General features: G+C 29.4%; 2 protein-coding genes across 7 annotated transcripts in view; one reads left to right on the plus strand and one right to left on the minus strand.

The window, feature by feature from the left end:
- Positions 1–7,848: 7,848 nt before the first annotated feature.
- On the plus strand, positions 7,849–10,796 carry LOC117932395. Of its 2 annotated transcripts, XM_034853639.1 has the most exons (3): positions 7,849–8,216; positions 8,810–8,881; positions 10,327–10,796. In XM_034853639.1, the coding sequence occupies exons 1-3, from the start codon at positions 7,976–7,978 to the stop codon at positions 10,524–10,526; spliced, it is 513 nt and encodes a 170-aa protein (XP_034709530.1). In that variant the 5' UTR covers positions 7,849–7,975; the 3' UTR covers positions 10,527–10,796. The 2 variants fall into 2 exon arrangements, with proteins under 2 accessions (XP_034709530.1, XP_034709531.1); XM_034853640.1 differs by lacking the exon at positions 8,810–8,881 and having other exon boundaries at positions 7,852–8,216.
- A 2,554-nt stretch (positions 10,797–13,350) lies between these two features.
- Positions 13,351–18,283, minus strand: part of LOC117932219 (putative disease resistance RPP13-like protein 3) — a 41,620-nt gene continuing 36,687 nt past the window's right edge. For 4 of the 5 annotated variants that reach the window (XM_034853342.1, XM_034853337.1, XM_034853341.1 and 1 more), the window contains one exon: positions 13,351–16,303. In XM_034853342.1, coding sequence (XP_034709233.1) covers positions 13,421–16,234 — 2,814 coding nt within the window. In that variant the 5' untranslated portion in view covers positions 16,235–16,303 and the 3' untranslated portion in view covers positions 13,351–13,420. Of the gene's footprint in view, positions 16,369–18,283 lie in introns of all 5 variants that reach the window. The other variant, XM_034853340.1, reaches the window with a different exon arrangement.

The following is an 18,283-nucleotide window of genomic DNA, read 5'->3' on the forward strand; positions in this document are numbered from 1 at the left end:
AGTGTTGAGGGTGGATGACACTCCTTCAGATGGTGAGCACTACCGGTCAAATGGACATGGGATGACGTGGAGGACGCGTTCAATCTTGCGACTCCGTCTACCACTCGCATCCTCAATTACCATACCCATTTCATCATCTCGCCACCTTCCATGCATCTTATGAAGGCAGCACCATCCCATTATCAATCACGACTCAAGCAAAGCCATTCCCGTCGTAGCCTTCATTCTCTCTGCATCCTCATACCCACTCCTCTCTAAACCTTCCCATGCATGCCACTACTCTTTTTACCCACAAACCCACTGCTCATGGCCGATACTCCCCTCATTACCTTCTCTCACTCATCCATTCTGCCATTAAGTGCACCCTTCTCACTACCCTTCGTCACCCAATCTGTCACCTCAACCTTTGCACGCATCAAACTCATCCCCATGCTCTTCATTTTCATCCCATATACATCACCTCACCCGACATCATCATTATCTTCAAGTGTTGGACGAAGAATCTTGAGTTTGTTTCAATGGAGCACCATTTTCGGGCTTGGCCATGGGAGAAGTACAAGAATAAACCTTGGCTTTTGGAGGATGAAACAGGTCAATATCAGTATCATGGTCAGCTTAAGGGTTCACAATCAGCAACTTACTACCTACTAATGATGCAAGGAAAGGAATTTGTTGCAATTCCAACTGGATCTTGGTACAACTTTGACAAAGTTGCTCAGTATAAACAACTCACCTTGGAGGAAGCAGAAGAGAAGGTGAAGAATTGGAGGAAGATGAACAACTCGCTAGAGCTCTTCAAGAGAGTTTGAACGTAGAGTCTCCTCCTGGACATGATGCTGGAAATATATTTCAACCTTTTCCATCATTCTTTTCACCTGGTTATGGGATCTGCGCTGGGTGCAACCGCGAGATTGGTCATGGAAGATTGAGTTGCATGGGTGCTGTTTGGCATCCAGAATGTTTTCGTTGCCGTGCTTGTAGGCTTCCCATTTTTGAACCTAATAAAGCTATCAAGATGTTTGCTGATGAAATATTTGACATATGGTTTACATGTATAAGGCTCCCAGAGGATGAGGATGTTGGACTTAGGTAGAGGCTTGCCATGGACGTCCAGAAGTGTTTTGCTCCCAGCAGATTTGGAAAAGGCTTTCTGGCTAGTGTGGTACCATCCCAGGTAAAGAAGTGCGGGAACTTGTGTGGCATCTAGAGGAGATTTAGTCAGACTTGTTTTTGACAAGGAGATAGACAATCACCATGAAGCGCTCCTCAGTAACTCTGCGTTTCGACGACATCTACCACATCAGCTTGATCGACTCTCCGGGTCACATGGATTCCTGCAGCAGCGAGGTTTCCATAACAGCGCGCCTCAGCGACGACGCTCTGGTGCTGGTGGACGCCTTGGAGGGCGTTCACATCCAGACCCACGCCGTGCTCTACCAGGCCTGGACCGAGCGGCTCTTACCCTGTCTTGTCCTTAATAAGATTGATGGGTTGATTAGTGAGTTAAAATTGAGTCATTTGGTGGCGTATCCTAAGCTGGTCAGGATTGTCCATGAAGTTGGTGGGATTATGGGCATGTTTAAGTCAGAGAAATACTTGCCGGATCTTGATTCATTACTTGCAGGACTGGCGGGTGAGAATTTGGGCAGAATGGACACTACTAGGGCAGCTGCAGCAGCATTCCCAGCTTCACACTTAGATGGCCACCTCCCCTTTCTTTTCTCTTCTTTTCTTTTAACACCTTTTGCATGGCCACGGGCCACTTGTCCTATTTTTTTTATTTATTTTAATCCTCTTTGATTTTAAAATAATTTCCCAATTTCCAGTTTTCCAATTGTTTTCCGATTTCTAGATTTCCAACTAATTTTAACTTCTTACATCTTCATTCTTAGGTGGCGTTTGTTTTTTTATATACTAAAAATCAATATCTTAATATTTTAATGTATTAAAAAAATATAAATTTAACGTATTTCTAAAAAGTTCAAAATAATAAAATTGTTATAATAAATAATTTATCATTATCATTCTTACAAAATATAATTAATATATTTATTTTTTATGTAATTAAAATAAAATATTTAAACTTAATAATCTAAAAATAATAGATTGATAAAACCTGAAAAATAAATTTTGGATAGAAAACAATTTATTAAGAATTTTTTTTGTAAATACGTAATTATTTAAAAACAATTAAGGTGTGTTAAAACTTTATTTGAGAGTGCTATTATCAACAATGGAAATAATGAATAGTATTGAAAAAATAAATAATTTTTTTTTTTAACTTTTACCTTCATGAAGAATAATAACAAAAAAAAAACTATTTTGTATATTTGAGAATAATTAAAAACTGTTCTTAAAAATTATTTTAAAAAATTACTATATTTTAAAACAATCTCCAATTAAACACCCTTCTATCCTTAACTACTAAACTAGGAATCTCCTTCTATCCTTAAATACTAAACTAGGAATCTCCAATGTCTCTTTATTTTTTTCCCCTTTTTGGAGCCGTAATTATTGTTTTTCAATTTCTTTAGATTGGATTGCTAAGGTTACCATCTTCAATCTCAAATTAATTTAATAACTTCAAATTATTTCATCTTAATGCATCTTAGATTCTTAAACCAAGGCCTTCAAAATTTGGAAGAAACGTGACTAGGACGAGCTATTTCCAGGATTACTTCCTATCTGAGCCAAGGTTGGGACTAGCACGGATTTGCAGCCAAATAAGGACCTTAGGGTTTTACCAGGGTTTGACTCACAGAATGCGTCATTGCTACTGCCGGTGACCTCTTCTGCCAAAAATCATGAATTTCAGGTTTCAAAACCTCTTGGGAGCTCCATACAGAGGTGGAAACGTCGCCTCTTCGAACAAAACTCTCCTTATCTCTTCCGTTGGCAACCGTATCTCCGTCATTGATCTCCTAAAATCCCAAACCCAAACTCTCCCTACGTAGTCCTCCTCCAACATCGCTCGCATCGTCATCTCTCTTGACGGCAATTTCCTCCTCGCTGTTGCAGAGAGCTACAAGGGATGGGTGGGTAGGTTTGGGCATCGGGTTGCAATCGTATTTGGTAAAGGTTTAAAAAATTGGCTTTTTCTAAATAGAAAAGGCCAAATATTTTAGCTTTTTTTATTTAGTTAAAAATTTTAAAAATTCAGTAATAAGTCATCAAAAATTAAAAAAACAAACAACCTAAATTCTAAAAGTAAATTGCTTTCAGCAAAAAGCCAGAAAAATAAACGCCACCTTAGTCTTTTTTTCTATTAAGTTCCTGAAATCCTATTTTCAATAAAATTTGGCCGTCATTTTCTTTTTGACGAGCCACTTTCAAAATTTTCATGATTTTAAAATATTTTAAAATAAGCAAGAATTAAATCCCATAATTCCGAATAATGGAGTTATTGGAATTAATTCATGCAACATAAAACGGACTTTGGTGGGGGCCCCACATAAGTGAATTTATAATTGATTGATTGATTTAATTGTCATGCATGATTGATGTTATTTTGCTCTATAACATGCTCGAAATTATTTCTTAATTGTGCACTAACTTTACTTCTTGATAGCGCTTTATAGATCACTGCCCAGGTATATTCTTTGCCTCTCATATTCATTCGGATATTCTGTTGTGATTTTCGATTTGGGTATTCATTGTTTTCCTTATTAGATACCATGATTGCTTCATTTTATTAGTAGATACCTATTTTTAGGGACTTAGAGGGGTACTACGGTATTCGCCGTATCTTCCCGATAAGTAACCTGATCCCCGAACTCGATTCGATTTTCATAAACCACCTTTTTCAAATAAGGAGTCACATTTAGGGTTTTCTTTCTTATTTTGTTTACCCTTTAAAAATCAAATGAAAATAAGTGGTAACTCCAAGTCATTTTCTTAATAAATAAAAATAATTTTTTTTCAAATAAAAATCGAGCTCGCCATTGAGTGGAAGTGCATGAGCCGAAATATAGGGTCCACAGTAAGGTTAACTATTTGATTTAAAAATTATAGAAGACATTTAAAAAAAAAAGTTTTGACTTATTTTTTAAAATTATAAGAACCATTCTTTTACTTGAAAGAAGGATTAATATATAAAATTTTTTATTCTTAATAAAATTTAAAAATTAGTATAAAATATTATATATATATATATATATATATATATATATAAATGGAAATTTAAATTTTTGATCAAAGTTTTTATTTTATATAAATAAAAAGTTAATTTTTTTTATCAAATAAAAGGCTCAAATCACTTTTGTTTTCTAATGAAAATTTAAAATTTTAAAATAATACAAGAGACATATTTTTATTTTATCATAAGATTTATAAAATAAATAAAAATATTTTATTTAGTATGAATATAAAAAATCTTATGTGATCTTTAAATTTGTTGTTTAAATTAATTTTTTTTATTATATATTATTATTTTATAATAATTAAAATTAAATTGAGGAAATATTGAAAATGTAGTGCTTAATTACCCAAACCATTTTCCATCTGTTATTCTATCTTTCAGATTTTAAAATTTAGAGTCAACAGATAAAAACTTAAAAATTATATCAAGTGAAATATACAAATATTTTAAAAATAAAAGAAAAATATTCTAAAAATAAATTATGAACAAATTAAGTAATTTATCAAAATGCTTAAACAATACATAATAGTATGATTCTCAAGATATTACAAAAAAAATTGAAAAACAATTATTTTAAAGCAAAAATCAAAATGATATATGAATTTAAAAATAAACTTAAAACAATATTAGAAAATGTTAAAAAATGAAATATATAAGAGCATAATTTAAAAATAATAAAAACTGAAAATTGATATAAAAAATATTATAATCTTTTCAATTTAAAAAAAGTGATAAGTATATATATAGAATACGCTTGATCTATTTATTTCTTCAAAGTATTTTTTAGTAAAAAAGGTTTTTTTTGTTTTTTTTAAAGAATTATTATCAAAAGTAATTTTTAAAAACATTTTAAAAATTTTATCAAATGTCTAATTTATTTAAAAAACACTTTTAGAATGAACAGTATTTTTCAAAATTACAATGAAAGATGCTCGTTACCCTATGTTATGAAAAGTGAAATAAAATTGAAAAAAATAAAACAACTAAAAAATTAAAGAGAGTGGAGGGATACATTTAAAAACATTAATAATATTATTTAAAAAATATGGCGTATTGCCTAATTATTCTAAAAATTAAATTTATAAACTATATTTATACACCCATTGTATAATGGGAGAATTGTGTTTTGGGCCCACCTGGGCCCAAAAATTAACATTTGGTCCTCCAACCACCCATATTTAAGCCCAAGACCCAAACAAAGTATGAAAATTAAGATGAAGGATATTGCCTTTCATTAATTCCTATAATACCCTTATCCCTTATATGCCTACAAGTGAGTGTGCTTTTTATTTTTATTTTTTGTTTTTTTTCCTTTTCTATTCCCTATTAAATATTACTCATTTCTAATTTTTTTTCCTTTTTATTCCAATATATATTTCTATTTTATGTCAAATAAAAAGCAATAATATTTTTTTATTTTTCATTTTTAAAGATATTGAATATTTTTGCTCTTATTAAAAGCAATGATAAAAATTTTGGGATTTTTCATTCAAATATTTTTTATCTTTTTGTATTTATCTTTTAGTTTAATTTTAATTTTTTATTTTAAATTTATATTACCCTTTCATCTATATTTTTCTCTTATTTTTAATTATTTTTTATATTTTCTACATTAACCATATTTTAAAAAATTTTAAAATTAACTATCACTTCACTTTATTATATATATATATATATATAGCTTTTTAATTTTTAATGTTTTTATTTTAAAATTTTTTAAAAAATAAATTTGTTGAAAAAAAATAACTAAGATATGAAGTTCTAATATTATATTAATAATTTTTCTTATCTAGATAGATTAATGTAAAGTATTTTGACCCACAACAAGAAAATTGTCAATACAATTTTTTAGTTAAACTTTAAAAATTAAGTTTCAAATAAAATATATTATATAAAATTTTATCTAAAAATTATTAAAAGCTTTTTTTATTTATTGACTTTCAAACTTATCTAATTTTTTACTTGAAAGGCAATAAAACATGTTTACAAAAAAAAAAAAAAAAATTAGTTTTTCATTTTTTAAATAAATGAGTATAAATATATTAAAAGAATTAAAGATAATCTAAGTAAAATTTTTGATAAATATGATTATAGTTTTAAATATAGATTCATTTGGATAAAATTTCACAAAAAAAAATAAAAATAGTGAAAAGAAAGAACATTGCTAAAACTACAAAAACAAAATATGCAATTACAAAATTTTGATGATGAAATTTAAAAATAAAATTCAAAACAATTCTTGAGTGAGAGAATTTGAGTGGGGGAAAAATCTTTGAGTGGAAAAAAATAGGAAAGTTTTTCAAAATCACTTGAAATCCATAACAAAAAGTAATCTTGTACACCCTTGTATAATTAATAAATTTGTCTTGTACAGTTAGTGTAATGCCCTTGTACAATAACTTAAATAACTCAAAATTTTATTTCTTATGTGTTAATTTTTGTAGGGAATGTCTTAATGAAATAGTTTGGTAAAAAAAAGAAAAAAAAGCTATCAATAATCGTCTTAATATCAAATTCAAGTTGTTTAAAAATCGTACAAAACCTATTAGGAGCCTTGTACACCCTTGTACACTTAGCACATTTCCCTTGTACAATTAGTGTAATACCCTTGTATAATGACACAAATTTCATATTTGTCATAACTTAAACGTATTTTCAAAAAGAGACAATATAGAAAATAAAAAAAAATAAAAATAAAAACTAGAAAAATATTTTAAAACCAAACTCAAATATAATCTATATAATTTTTAGTTATTTGTTTTAATCTAAAACAAGTAAATATACCTTTCATCCATTTTTATATAAAAATAAATAAATAAATCTTTACTATGTATTGATATAATCTACTTCTAAAATTAGGTCATATGAAAACATTTTAATTGAATACTTAAAATAAAAACTCTCCATCCATCATCATTTTAATCGAGTACTTAAAATAAAAACTCTCAATCCATTCACTTTCTTTATTTTTCTTTTTCTTATTTTAATAAATTTTCAATTAATTCAAATCATTAAAAAAATCCTTAATAAACAAATTTGTAGCATTTCATATAACTTATTACTAAAAGTCATGTTCAAAAAGTTATTAAAATAAGGAAGGAAGAAGAATAAAAAAAAAATTGAACTTTTTATTTTATAATAGTAAAAAAAAAAAACTTTAAAATACTTTTTAGTATAAAAAAAAATTAAAATAGTGAATATATTTATTTTAAATGGTATTTTAATCATTAAATTATTTACTTCTAAAATGTAAACTATAAAAATAAATGTAAAAGATAATTTTTATTTATTTAAATTAATATTTTTTTAGAAAATATTTTCCAAAATAGTCTTTGAATTGTTAATATAATTTTTGTTTATTTATAATTTAAAAATAAAAAATAATGTAATTTTTCAATTATTTATAAAAGAGTTTTAAAAAAATAAAAAATCCAAAAATGGTTAAATAAAAAAGAAGAGTAGCAAGTAGTAGAATAAAGACAAAAATGAGTCAAGTGGGTATTTTTGTCAATTACTATCTCATATCCTTGGGTTTAAATATGAGTGGTTGGAGGACCAAATGTTAATTTTTGGGCCCAGATGGGCCCAAAACACAATTCTCTCTTGTATAATTTGTAAGGAAAAAAACAATTTTTTTTTTTTAAATCATGCTCTCTCCAGTAAATTAAAAGAAAAAAAAAGTGCAAAAAGGTGAAAATATCAAAATACCCACAGTGGAGGAGGCAACTGTATATGAGCACGGTGCGAAGTACACAATTGCCCCCACCCTTTTCAAATTTCAAAACCCTAGAAACACCACACTACACCGATTCTCGCAGAGACCAGTAGGATCCACGGATGGCTCTGAAAGATCCTCAATTCCGGAGCTCCGGGGACCCAATGGAAGGATACGACGCGGAAGAACTAGAGGAGTTGGAGGCTGATGTGAAGGAAATGGCAAAGAAGGTCCGCCATTACCGTACAACTCTCCCAGATCAGCTTAAGGCCACATTCACTTCGATTTTATCTTCTCAGCGACCTCCGTTTCTCGAATTCGTGTCCGGATCCGAACCCGAAGCCTCCGGAGAACCTAAGCCAGGTCAGTTTCGAGGTTTTTGGTTCCCCCACCCCTTTTTCTTTTTTTCTCTGTTTTTCGTTTCCTGTTTGGTTGCTGAGAAAATATGGTAAAAAGAAAAATAAAAAGTGAATGCTTGAACCCGAGATTTTCACTGTTTGAGAGATCAGGAAAACAGAAATATACGTTTAATTGAGGCTAATACAAGCGTTTGGGTTAGTTGAGGTGGGTTTGGAGAGCAAAAGATCTTTCTTTTCTTTGGCTCTATTTTATTTCATTTCACTTTCTTGTTGTGCCATTGGAATGTCTTGGAATTAGATTGGTTGTTACTTGGGTCCTGAGAAAAACAAATTCGTTTAGGTAAAGTGAGTTTCCGCGTCCAGGAAATAAAAAAGAAACATAATTTTCAGAATAATATTTCTAATTTTTCTTTCTTGTATTTTTCTTTGCTGTCCAATAGAGCTTTAAATTGCTTTGTTATTGATATTGAATTTTATAACTTAGCTTATGCTTGGTTCCAGAGGGTACTGTGGAAATAAAAAAATGTTAAAGAAAAAATTTCTCATGATTAATTGTACCATGGCAATAATGTATTGGTGATGGAGTGGCAATTGCAGTTTCCGGTGGGTGCATTTGTGGAGCCTGCAGGGGTAGAGGAAATGGGGACAATAGTGGATGTGGTGGTGATGGTGAGTGGTAGTGTTGCTCTTTTATGATATGTTTGGTTCCTGAAAACTATTAGGCTACGTTTGGTTCGAGTAAATTTGAGGGAAAATGCAAAGGAAAAAAAATAGAGAGGAAAAATAGGAGGGAGAAAATAGAGAGAAAAAATTAGAAGGAAAGAAAAAATGAAGGAAAATAAAAAATAAGTTTAAATTTAATAAATTATTTTTATACATTTCTTCATACTCATTTTACTTATTTCTCTTTATCATAACAAAATTAAATAATTTAAAAATATGTAAATTTTAAATTAATTTTAATTATATTTGATTTTTTTTATATTTTTTATAGTGAAATCAAATATGAGAAAATTATATTCCTTAATTTTTTTTTTCTTTCCCTAGTATTTTTTGGGAACCAAACATAACCTTAAAGAAAGAAAAAACTGTTAAAAAAAATAGTTTTCTCTTGGTTGTACTATGAAAAATATCAAATAAAAATAAAATATAATTAAAATTTTTAATTAATTAAACACTTGTGCATTTTAAAATTATCTAATCTTTATATAGAAAAATTAAATATATTTTTTAATTTAATTTAATTTATTTATTTATTTATTCTCTTTCTTGTATACTACTTGTATACTTTGGGACGAGTCCTTGATGTGTCTTTTTTCTTTTAATATATTGCTTTTTATTCATAAAACAACAAAGTTAAAATAAGTGAAATGAGTTTGAAGTAGCATATAAAATAATTTATTGATTTTGAATCTGTTTTTTTATTTTTTTCTTTTTCCTTCACTCTTTCTTTCCTTTTTTTTTTTATTTTCTTTCCCTTGTATTTTCCCTCACATTTTCTAGGAATCAAACATAACTTTAGTGAATAATCTGACATTTATGGTTGTGGGATATTGCTTATGATTGTTGGTGCTGGTGGCAATGCTTCTGCAGTTAGTGGTTGAGGTGGTTTGTGTGATAGTGTTGGAACTTGGTGGTTTGATCATATGGTAGTAGTGGGTGGTGGTGAGGACTATGGTGGTAGAACGAAGAGCAAAAACTTTGTGATTTTGATCCATTAGGGCTTGTTTATTTGGCAACATTTAATCAGGCGGGAGCAATCACTTTGCTGTGACTGAAAACTTTTTCCCACCTAGCAGGGAAAAATGAATGCTTGTTTTCTTCCCTCACATGTGATTTTTTTTGCTCCCAACAATTTAACTTGACACAGCATTACCAAGCATGATCTTTTAGCCTTTTTCTTTTCATGAAGCAAGAGAAATACTCTCAAAATACTGTTGAACAGCTCTTTATCTGTATGGTATTTCTTTTCTTCTTTAATGTTTAAGCTGATTAAACAAAAAACCTTGTGAAGTTCACACTCAAGGCTTCTCTCAGCTCTTAGTTATTCTGGGTTTATTATTTATTTCACTTGTAGGTGAAGGATTGATCCTTTTTGTGCTTTGCAAATGCAGGACAGAGCAGGGTTTTGCTAGCTCAAGGAGATCATGAGACTTCAGAGAAAATACAGTTGCTCAAACAAAATATCTCGAGTAACGTCTCTACCATTCCAGTCCTCTTGAAAAGATTGAATGAATGTATGTCAATGGTTGACAAACTTGATTTGTACAATGGAATTATGCATCCTGCCTTCAAAAGGAGAAGGACTAGCTGACCTAGTTCAGTTTTCACATTTGCATTAATTTTGTTATTTGGTTCACTCGAAGAAGACCCCCATAGTGTATTGCATGATTGACTACTTCAATTTGTACCATGAATCTAGGTCTCCAAGGAAATTCTGAACCAAAATTATGTCTCCTGTCCTAGAACTGGAAGCCTTTGTTGTGGCATAATATTGTGTAACATAACGTGAAAATATATGGTGTTCATATTTTCTAAAAGTATTCGTTGATGCATTGAATATAATGAGTAGAGAAAGATGGTATATTGCTTGTGTGTTCTGATTTTTCTTTCTGCATCTGTTATTGCTTGTTGCTGCTACTCATACTGTTTGATAGGTAAACCAAAGCCTTGTATAGTTTACACCACTTCCAAGCTTAGAAGTGCCACCCAGTGATAACTCCCCATGATCCTCTTCCCCACACTTGATTAAAGTCTCATGCTCCATCGATCTCCTACTTTTATCCAACTATAGAAAGCAGAGTCAATCAATTCTTATACTATATCTATTTCTTGCATCCTCCGGTTTCTTTTTAGTTTAATCCAATTCTTATTGTTTAATGCACAAATCTTTTTATTTAATGTTATATTTAAGTGCATAATTTTTGTTTAAATTGCTTATTTTACATCTTTTTATTTAAATGATTTTAATTCAACCACAAATTTGAATCATGTGCTCTTTGTAACAACTAATATAGCTGTCCATAGAAAAATTGTGGGAAAAAAAAATTAAATTGTGGAAGAATACACTTTTCTTAAACTTTTTTTCCTCTTCTTTTTCTTAGTATTTTCTTCACATTTTTTTTTATACATTCAAATATAATATCATTTTCCTTATACTATGTTTGATTCTAGGAAATTAGTAAATAAAGGAAAAAAAGAATGCTAAGGATAATGATTTTCTTGTATTTGGTTTATCATGAAAAATAGGAAAGAAAATTAAAATATATTAAAAACTTGTATTTTTTTTAAATAATTTAATCTTATATGAAAAAGAGAAAAAAAAAAGTGAAATGAGTTTTAAAAAATATATAAAAATAATTTTTAATTTTAAATCTAATTTCTCGTTTTCTTTACTTCTATTTTTGTTTGTCATTTTTTTCTTTAATTTATATTTTTCCTCCAATTTTCTAAGAATCACATATGAGATTATTATTATTATTCTTCTTTTTTGGTATTTTCTAATAACCAAATATAATCTTAAACTCTTAATTGATCAAATATGATAGGTAATATCGTAGATAATCTAGTTTCTCTTTCTAACAAATTGTATAAATCGTTAAATCCTCCAACAACTCACAAAATTTCAAGAAAGGAAGAATAAGAATTATGCTTTAAAAATGTGGTAAAGGATTTAAAATTTTTAGAATCAATGGGAAGTCATTTTATTTCTGTCTCTCTTTACTCATTTTAATATTTTCTTATTATAATTATTATTCTAATCACTAATATTATATTATTAAATATAAATATTTATTTTAATATTATCATATCTAATATTATTGTAATACATTAATACTGCTATTTTTAATAACAGTAATAATATTATTATTTCATGATTATTTTTGTTATTTAATATATTATTATTATTGCATTATCATTCAAAAAATATAACCTTCCTTCAAATAATGAATAATGAATACTAATGTAAGGATAAAATTTTATTATTTAAAAACATACTATATTTCAATATTTAAATCACATCATATTTATAAAATATTTTAAGTTTTACAAAACAATATCTATATTAAAAAATATCTTAGAAATATTATAATATATATATATATATATATATATATATATATATATATATATAACTTTAAATTAAAATTAAGAAATTTCTTGTTAATTAGTCTATATTTACTAAACTTTCTATTAAAATTATCTTCAATTTCTTTCCAGTAATTTATATTCTTTATTTGAAAACAATTAAAACCTCCTAATGAAATTATTAATCTTATGGAAACAATTTTTTTAAAAAAAATATTTTAAATAAAAAATTAAATCCTTCAAACTTTTTAAATAAAATTTGATATCAAATCTTTTTTATTTTAAAATTCTTTTTTAGAAAATTTGTTTAATTTTTTTCTTATTAGTTTATTCAAATTATATAAATTACTAAAAGTTGCATTTATAATTTCTTTTATGAAATTAATTTTTATTTAAAATTTATATTTTATAAAATATTAAAAATATTTAATTTTATTTTATTAGTTTGTTTTAGATATTTTAGTTGTGAGCAATTTCATGACAATTTTATCTTTTCAAAATATTTTACAAAAATTTAAAGTGGTCATTATAATAACAATTTTAAAATAAAGTTATAATTATTTGAAACTTTCTTTTTGTAAATTTTTAAAATTAAAAGTTAAATTGATAATACAATAAAAAAATAAAAAGAAATTATCAGCCATTTTTATGAAAAATAGCAAAAATTTTATAATTTAATTAGCCATATCATAGATTATTTGAAAATTTTGATGATATTGAATTCCAATGTGTTGATATTTTAGGGTGCCAATTTTTGGCTTTTTTTTTGTGGTCAAAATCATATATATATATATATATATATATATGAAACCTTTAATTTGTCTTTGGTACTTTATGATGCATACAATCACTTTTAACGTATCTTGTTAATACCTTAATTACAAGCTTAATACACCTTTCATGCAAACTCAGTGCAAAACAATTAAATTATATTTACCAAGTAATAGTGTGACATATTCAATAACAATAATAAATTAATTTTGATATTATGTATTAGTAATATTATTTCATTAATAATAATAATAATAACATGAAAGTAGAAAAAGAAGAGAAAACGCAAATATTAAAGGTGAAATAATAAAAATAAAAGGAGTAATTTGGTCATTTTCACATGGTGAATCAATCTAGCGTATTGAAATATACAACATAAAACGAAGTAGGTCGCTCGGAGGTGATTATACGACGGATCCTATTCCAATCTTCTCCTTGTGTCTCTAAAACCTCACTCATCAATTCGTTGGATAGATAATAGAGGTTTAGTCTTTGGAGCTTTTTCAGCTGCAATAATCCATGTGGGAACTTCCTCATTTTGTCACAATGCTCAATTTTCAATGTCTTCAGATTAGGCATTGCTCCTTCCTCCACTGACAAGTCTTCTAGATCCTCCAACAACTGCATTTGTAGGAATTCAAGTCGAAGGAACCCTCCATGAGGACAATTCATTTCCGTACCCACATAAGAATCTCGAAATAATGTGAGAATCCTCAAGTTTGGCAGCCTCCCTAGTATTGGCATTGGATCTTCCTCCATTTTAGTAAGAAACAGTTTGAGTTGCGTGAGATTCGGAGGATAGAGTGTTGTTTCCACGGGTAGTTTTCGGATGGTTCCCTCTAGATGCAATTTGTAGAGGCACTTGTGGTGTGAGAAAGACTCCAGACCTGGGAATAGAATTGTTGTAGATTCAGCTTCAGCATTTGATGTTGACAATCCCTCGCTTTCTATAAAATTATCAGTTTCCAACTTCAGCTTTTGCAGCCCAGTTAATTGGGCTATAGATCGGAACGACCCCTCCTTCGACTTTGGGTGATAATAAAGGTGTAGCTTCAATTGCTTTAGGTGGTGGGCCAGTTTTCCCAAGTTGTTATCCTTCAACCAATCGCCACCCTCTAAATATAATGTCTGAAGCTTGGTCATTTGATGGACACCCAAATGGCCTTCCACCCACCTCTCTCTCATTGACTGCCTTGATGAGATCCAACCTCTCCAACAATTTAGATGTCTCATTTGCTTCAATTTCCAAATTGTATGGGGTATGCGGATGTAATCGTCTCCTGAATCAAGGGTTTGTAAATTAACAAGCCCACCGATTGATGGTGGAAGAGTTATTCCCGTCTCAATTCCTCTTAAGCATAAATATTTAAGGTGGATGAGTTCTCCTATTTTTCCTGATAGTTTGAGACCATACATTCCTCTATCCTGGTGCAGGACCCGAAGCAATTTAGGGAATTTATGTAAACATACCTCATCTTCTTCATCAATGATTTTATTGAGGATCAAAGATCGGAGATTAGAATTTTGCAAATGCGGAAAGATGTTCTGATAAATACAGAGTCGACGAACACTAGTAGGAGGCACGTCCACATCAATGTTTTCATCTACCTCAAAAAGTTTTTCTTCTTTAGCTTCTGAAATGGCTAGATCTCGAAGCAGGTCGTGTATACGGCAAGACTTCACCCTTCCATCGTCTCTCGTATCAGCCACCTGAATCATGCTTCTCTGGATCAAATCGTATAAGTAGTCTTCTGCAATGTCTTCCGGCGTTTCTTTTCCCCTTATTTGTACAAATCCTTCAGCAACCCACAAGCGAATCAACTTACTTGCTTTGATTTCTGAGTCCTCCGGAAAAACCCCACAGTAAAGAAAGCAGGGCTTCAAGTAAGAGGGTAAGTCGTTATAGCTCAGTCCAAGAATTCCCAAACAGGAGTCGGGACCTTGACTTAGATGCCTATCCATGCTTGTAAGCACTTTCCGCCATGAGTCTGGTGTCGGATCTTTCAGTGATAGAAGTCCTCCAAGAACCACAATTGCAAGAGGTAAACCTGTGCATTTTGCTACAATCTCCTTTTTGAATTCCACCAACCCTGGCCATGTCAGTACTGCTTCACTCCCTACTTTGTTGAGAAACAGCTCCCAGCTTTCTTTTTCACCCAAAGTTTGAAGTTCATGGCAATCTGAATGAGCATAAAGAGCAATTCCTTGATTGCGAGTAGTGATCAACACTCTGCTCTTATTTTCTTCAGGGAAATATTGGCTCAAGCTCTGCCAAACATCGGTGAACCATACATCATCAAGTACTATCAAGTACCTTTTTCCCTGGAGACATTTTTTAACCTCTTCTCCCAACTCATTTTCATTTTTACGTTTTTGTTCATCCGTGAGAGTCGTGACACAATTGGCTATCCCGAGCAAAAGCTCCCGGATATTGTACTCTTGAGATACAAAAACCCAAGCACGGCAACTAAAGTGGTGCTGAACATCGCTGTCGTTGTAAACTTTCTTGGCAAGAGTAGTTTTGCCAAGGCCACCCATCCCCCAGATGGCCACCATTACTCTTTCCATTGCTCCCTCTAACAGCTTTCCCTTTACAGCTTCCACATCATTTTTCATCCCCACTACGTTGGTTTCTTCAACAGTGGGAAGCCTCTTCTCTTTCCTGGCCACCATTTGATTGGAGTGCCGTTCAGAAGTAGTTGCATTACCGGAAGAGCTCCCAGGTTCATCAGCTCTCGGATCTTCCATGCCGTACCTCCCTTTATTAATCAAAATCTTCTCAAGTCTGATATTGATCTCACTGATACGCCCATTGAGCTCATTCACAAGCCGTAACTTGTCAGGCAAGACCACGCATGCGGGTAAGAAGTTGAGGAAGTTGAGATTATTGAATCTCTGCTGTCGTTTGCGTTCCACTTTGAATATGAATTCATCAGTGGCATCTTCGGCATCATAGGCTGCATCCCTGATCTGATTCACCCACAGCTTGAACATTTTGTCGTATCTACGCTCTGCATCCGCACGTTCTAGGAACTGGCGGATCCACTCCAGCTCGTTTCGGAGCAGCCTGACCTGCCCTTCTACTGCCCCATAGAGTGAGGCTTGTTGTGAAACCGATTCATACAGCTTCTCTACGAAAAACGAGATACTGCTCTCCGCCATTTTTGAGGCGCTTCTTCTTCCTCCTCTTCTTTGGTGTTTTCAACAGGCCAAGGGAGCAGCACTGTGTGCCTAGAAGAAAATAAAATCTCTCCTCAGACAGGGATCAACTTGAGATTTGCTCCAAGTTAAAAATCCTGTATATGGTAATGTTTAAATGATTATTACTCTTTTTAAAAATAAAAGGTAACGGTGAGCTTGAACTTTTGATGAAATTAATATCAATAAGGCCTTTTTTTATCAATAAAATAATGATTTCATCCCACTTTTATTAGGAAAAATACAAAAAAAAAAAAAAAAAAAGTTGACATGCTTGTAAAAAATATTTAGTAAAAAGTAGAAGAAAATATTTAAAATATTATATATTTTTAAATATCTTAGACTTTCACTAAATAAGAAAGATTGAGAATAGTTAAATGCTTCAAAGTAATAAAAATATTTCAATACTGTAAAATTATTGTTAAATTAAAGGAGGAAGACAATATTTTTCAAAAAAGGGAGTTGTCATTTCACGACAATTTTTTGTAGAAAGGCAAAGTTTACTTTAGGTGAATAAGAAAAAAATAAAAATTAAAGATAATTGCAGTTTGGATATTTCAAGGTTTGATTTGGACGGAGGAGAGAAAGCTAAAAGATAAAATAAAATGAAAAAAGTTAGAAATAAAAATAAAGGTGGATCCTTAGAGGCAATTTGATAAAATTTAATATTTAATGACTTAATAAATTAACCTTAAATTATTTGCTTAAATCTATTTATTTATTTTTAATTATAAATATTAAGGTTATTCATTAAGATTAATTTATATTTGTTTCAAACTATTAAATTGATTTATTTTAAATTTATTAGTTTAAATTATTTTAAATTTTAAATTAAATTGATTCATGAAATACCCTCATACTCTAGTTTTGAAATTGAATAAAAGTAAACTCTGAAGTATTTAAAAATCTTATTTTAAAAAACAAAATAATATAATATTGGGTATTATATTAATCAAAATTACATTGTGATAATTCAAAAGAAATTTAAAAAGAAAATAAACTAATTAAGTGAAGGAGAGAAGATGATTGCCCACTAGCTTTTGGATGTCTGTTTAGGACAGTGTCATGTTTGAAGACAAGGATTTGCTTTGGGATGACGAGGGAAAACCAAGAAAAGTTAAAAAAAAAAGAAAAAAGAAAAAAAAAGAAGTAATGGTGGAGAATATATAAAAAAATTGTTAGGATATAAAAAAAGTTGAATGTGAAGTGTCTGTGAAGAGAGAACACTCTTTCATGAAAAATTAAGAATATGAAATATGAAAGAGTGTGGCTTAATAAAAAATTGAAGTGTAATAAATTAGTGTCCAAATATTAAAATGTAAATTAAGAATTAAAATAAGAGATATTTCTAGAGAAGATAATAGATGGAGATAACAAAGGTAGTATTTGTTTTTTTAATTGAATAAAAAAAATTAAAATTTTTAATTTTTTTATTAAATTAAAAGTAATATATTGATATCAACCGATATAATAATTAAAGTGATACTTTAGTTATTATATTGGTTGATATCAATAAGTTACTTTTAGTCGAACATAAATACCACCTAAGAGTTTAATTAATAGTGTTTTTAGTATAAAAAAATTATTAATAAAATAATAATTTTACCTCATTTTTATTAATAAGAAAATAAATGAACATAGGAGATATTGAATTATCAACTCTTTAAAAATGATTTGAAATTGTATATATTTTTACATATTTTATTTTTATATTAAATAAGAAGAATTGAGAATAGTTAACAACCTAAAAGGGTATTAAATGAAGTTGCTGATATATTTTTGAATTCTAAAATTTAGAGAAGATTTGATATGAGCAAAACTATAGAAAATAAAAACAATGATGTTAAAACACTCCCAAGGTTGATTATTGTGCCTCGTTTGGTTCTCAAAATAGAAGGAATAGGAATGGATTTCACAGGGAATTTAAGGTTGCTTTAGTTGGTTTTTGGAAGAAAATTTGGAATAAAACTAAAAACAAAAATATAATTTTTCAAAAAAATGATTTAATATTTA

The sequence above is a fragment of the Vitis riparia genome, chromosome 15, assembly GCF_004353265.1.
Source record: "Vitis riparia cultivar Riparia Gloire de Montpellier isolate 1030 chromosome 15, EGFV_Vit.rip_1.0, whole genome shotgun sequence".
Taxonomy (NCBI): Eukaryota; Viridiplantae; Streptophyta; class Magnoliopsida; order Vitales; family Vitaceae; genus Vitis; species Vitis riparia.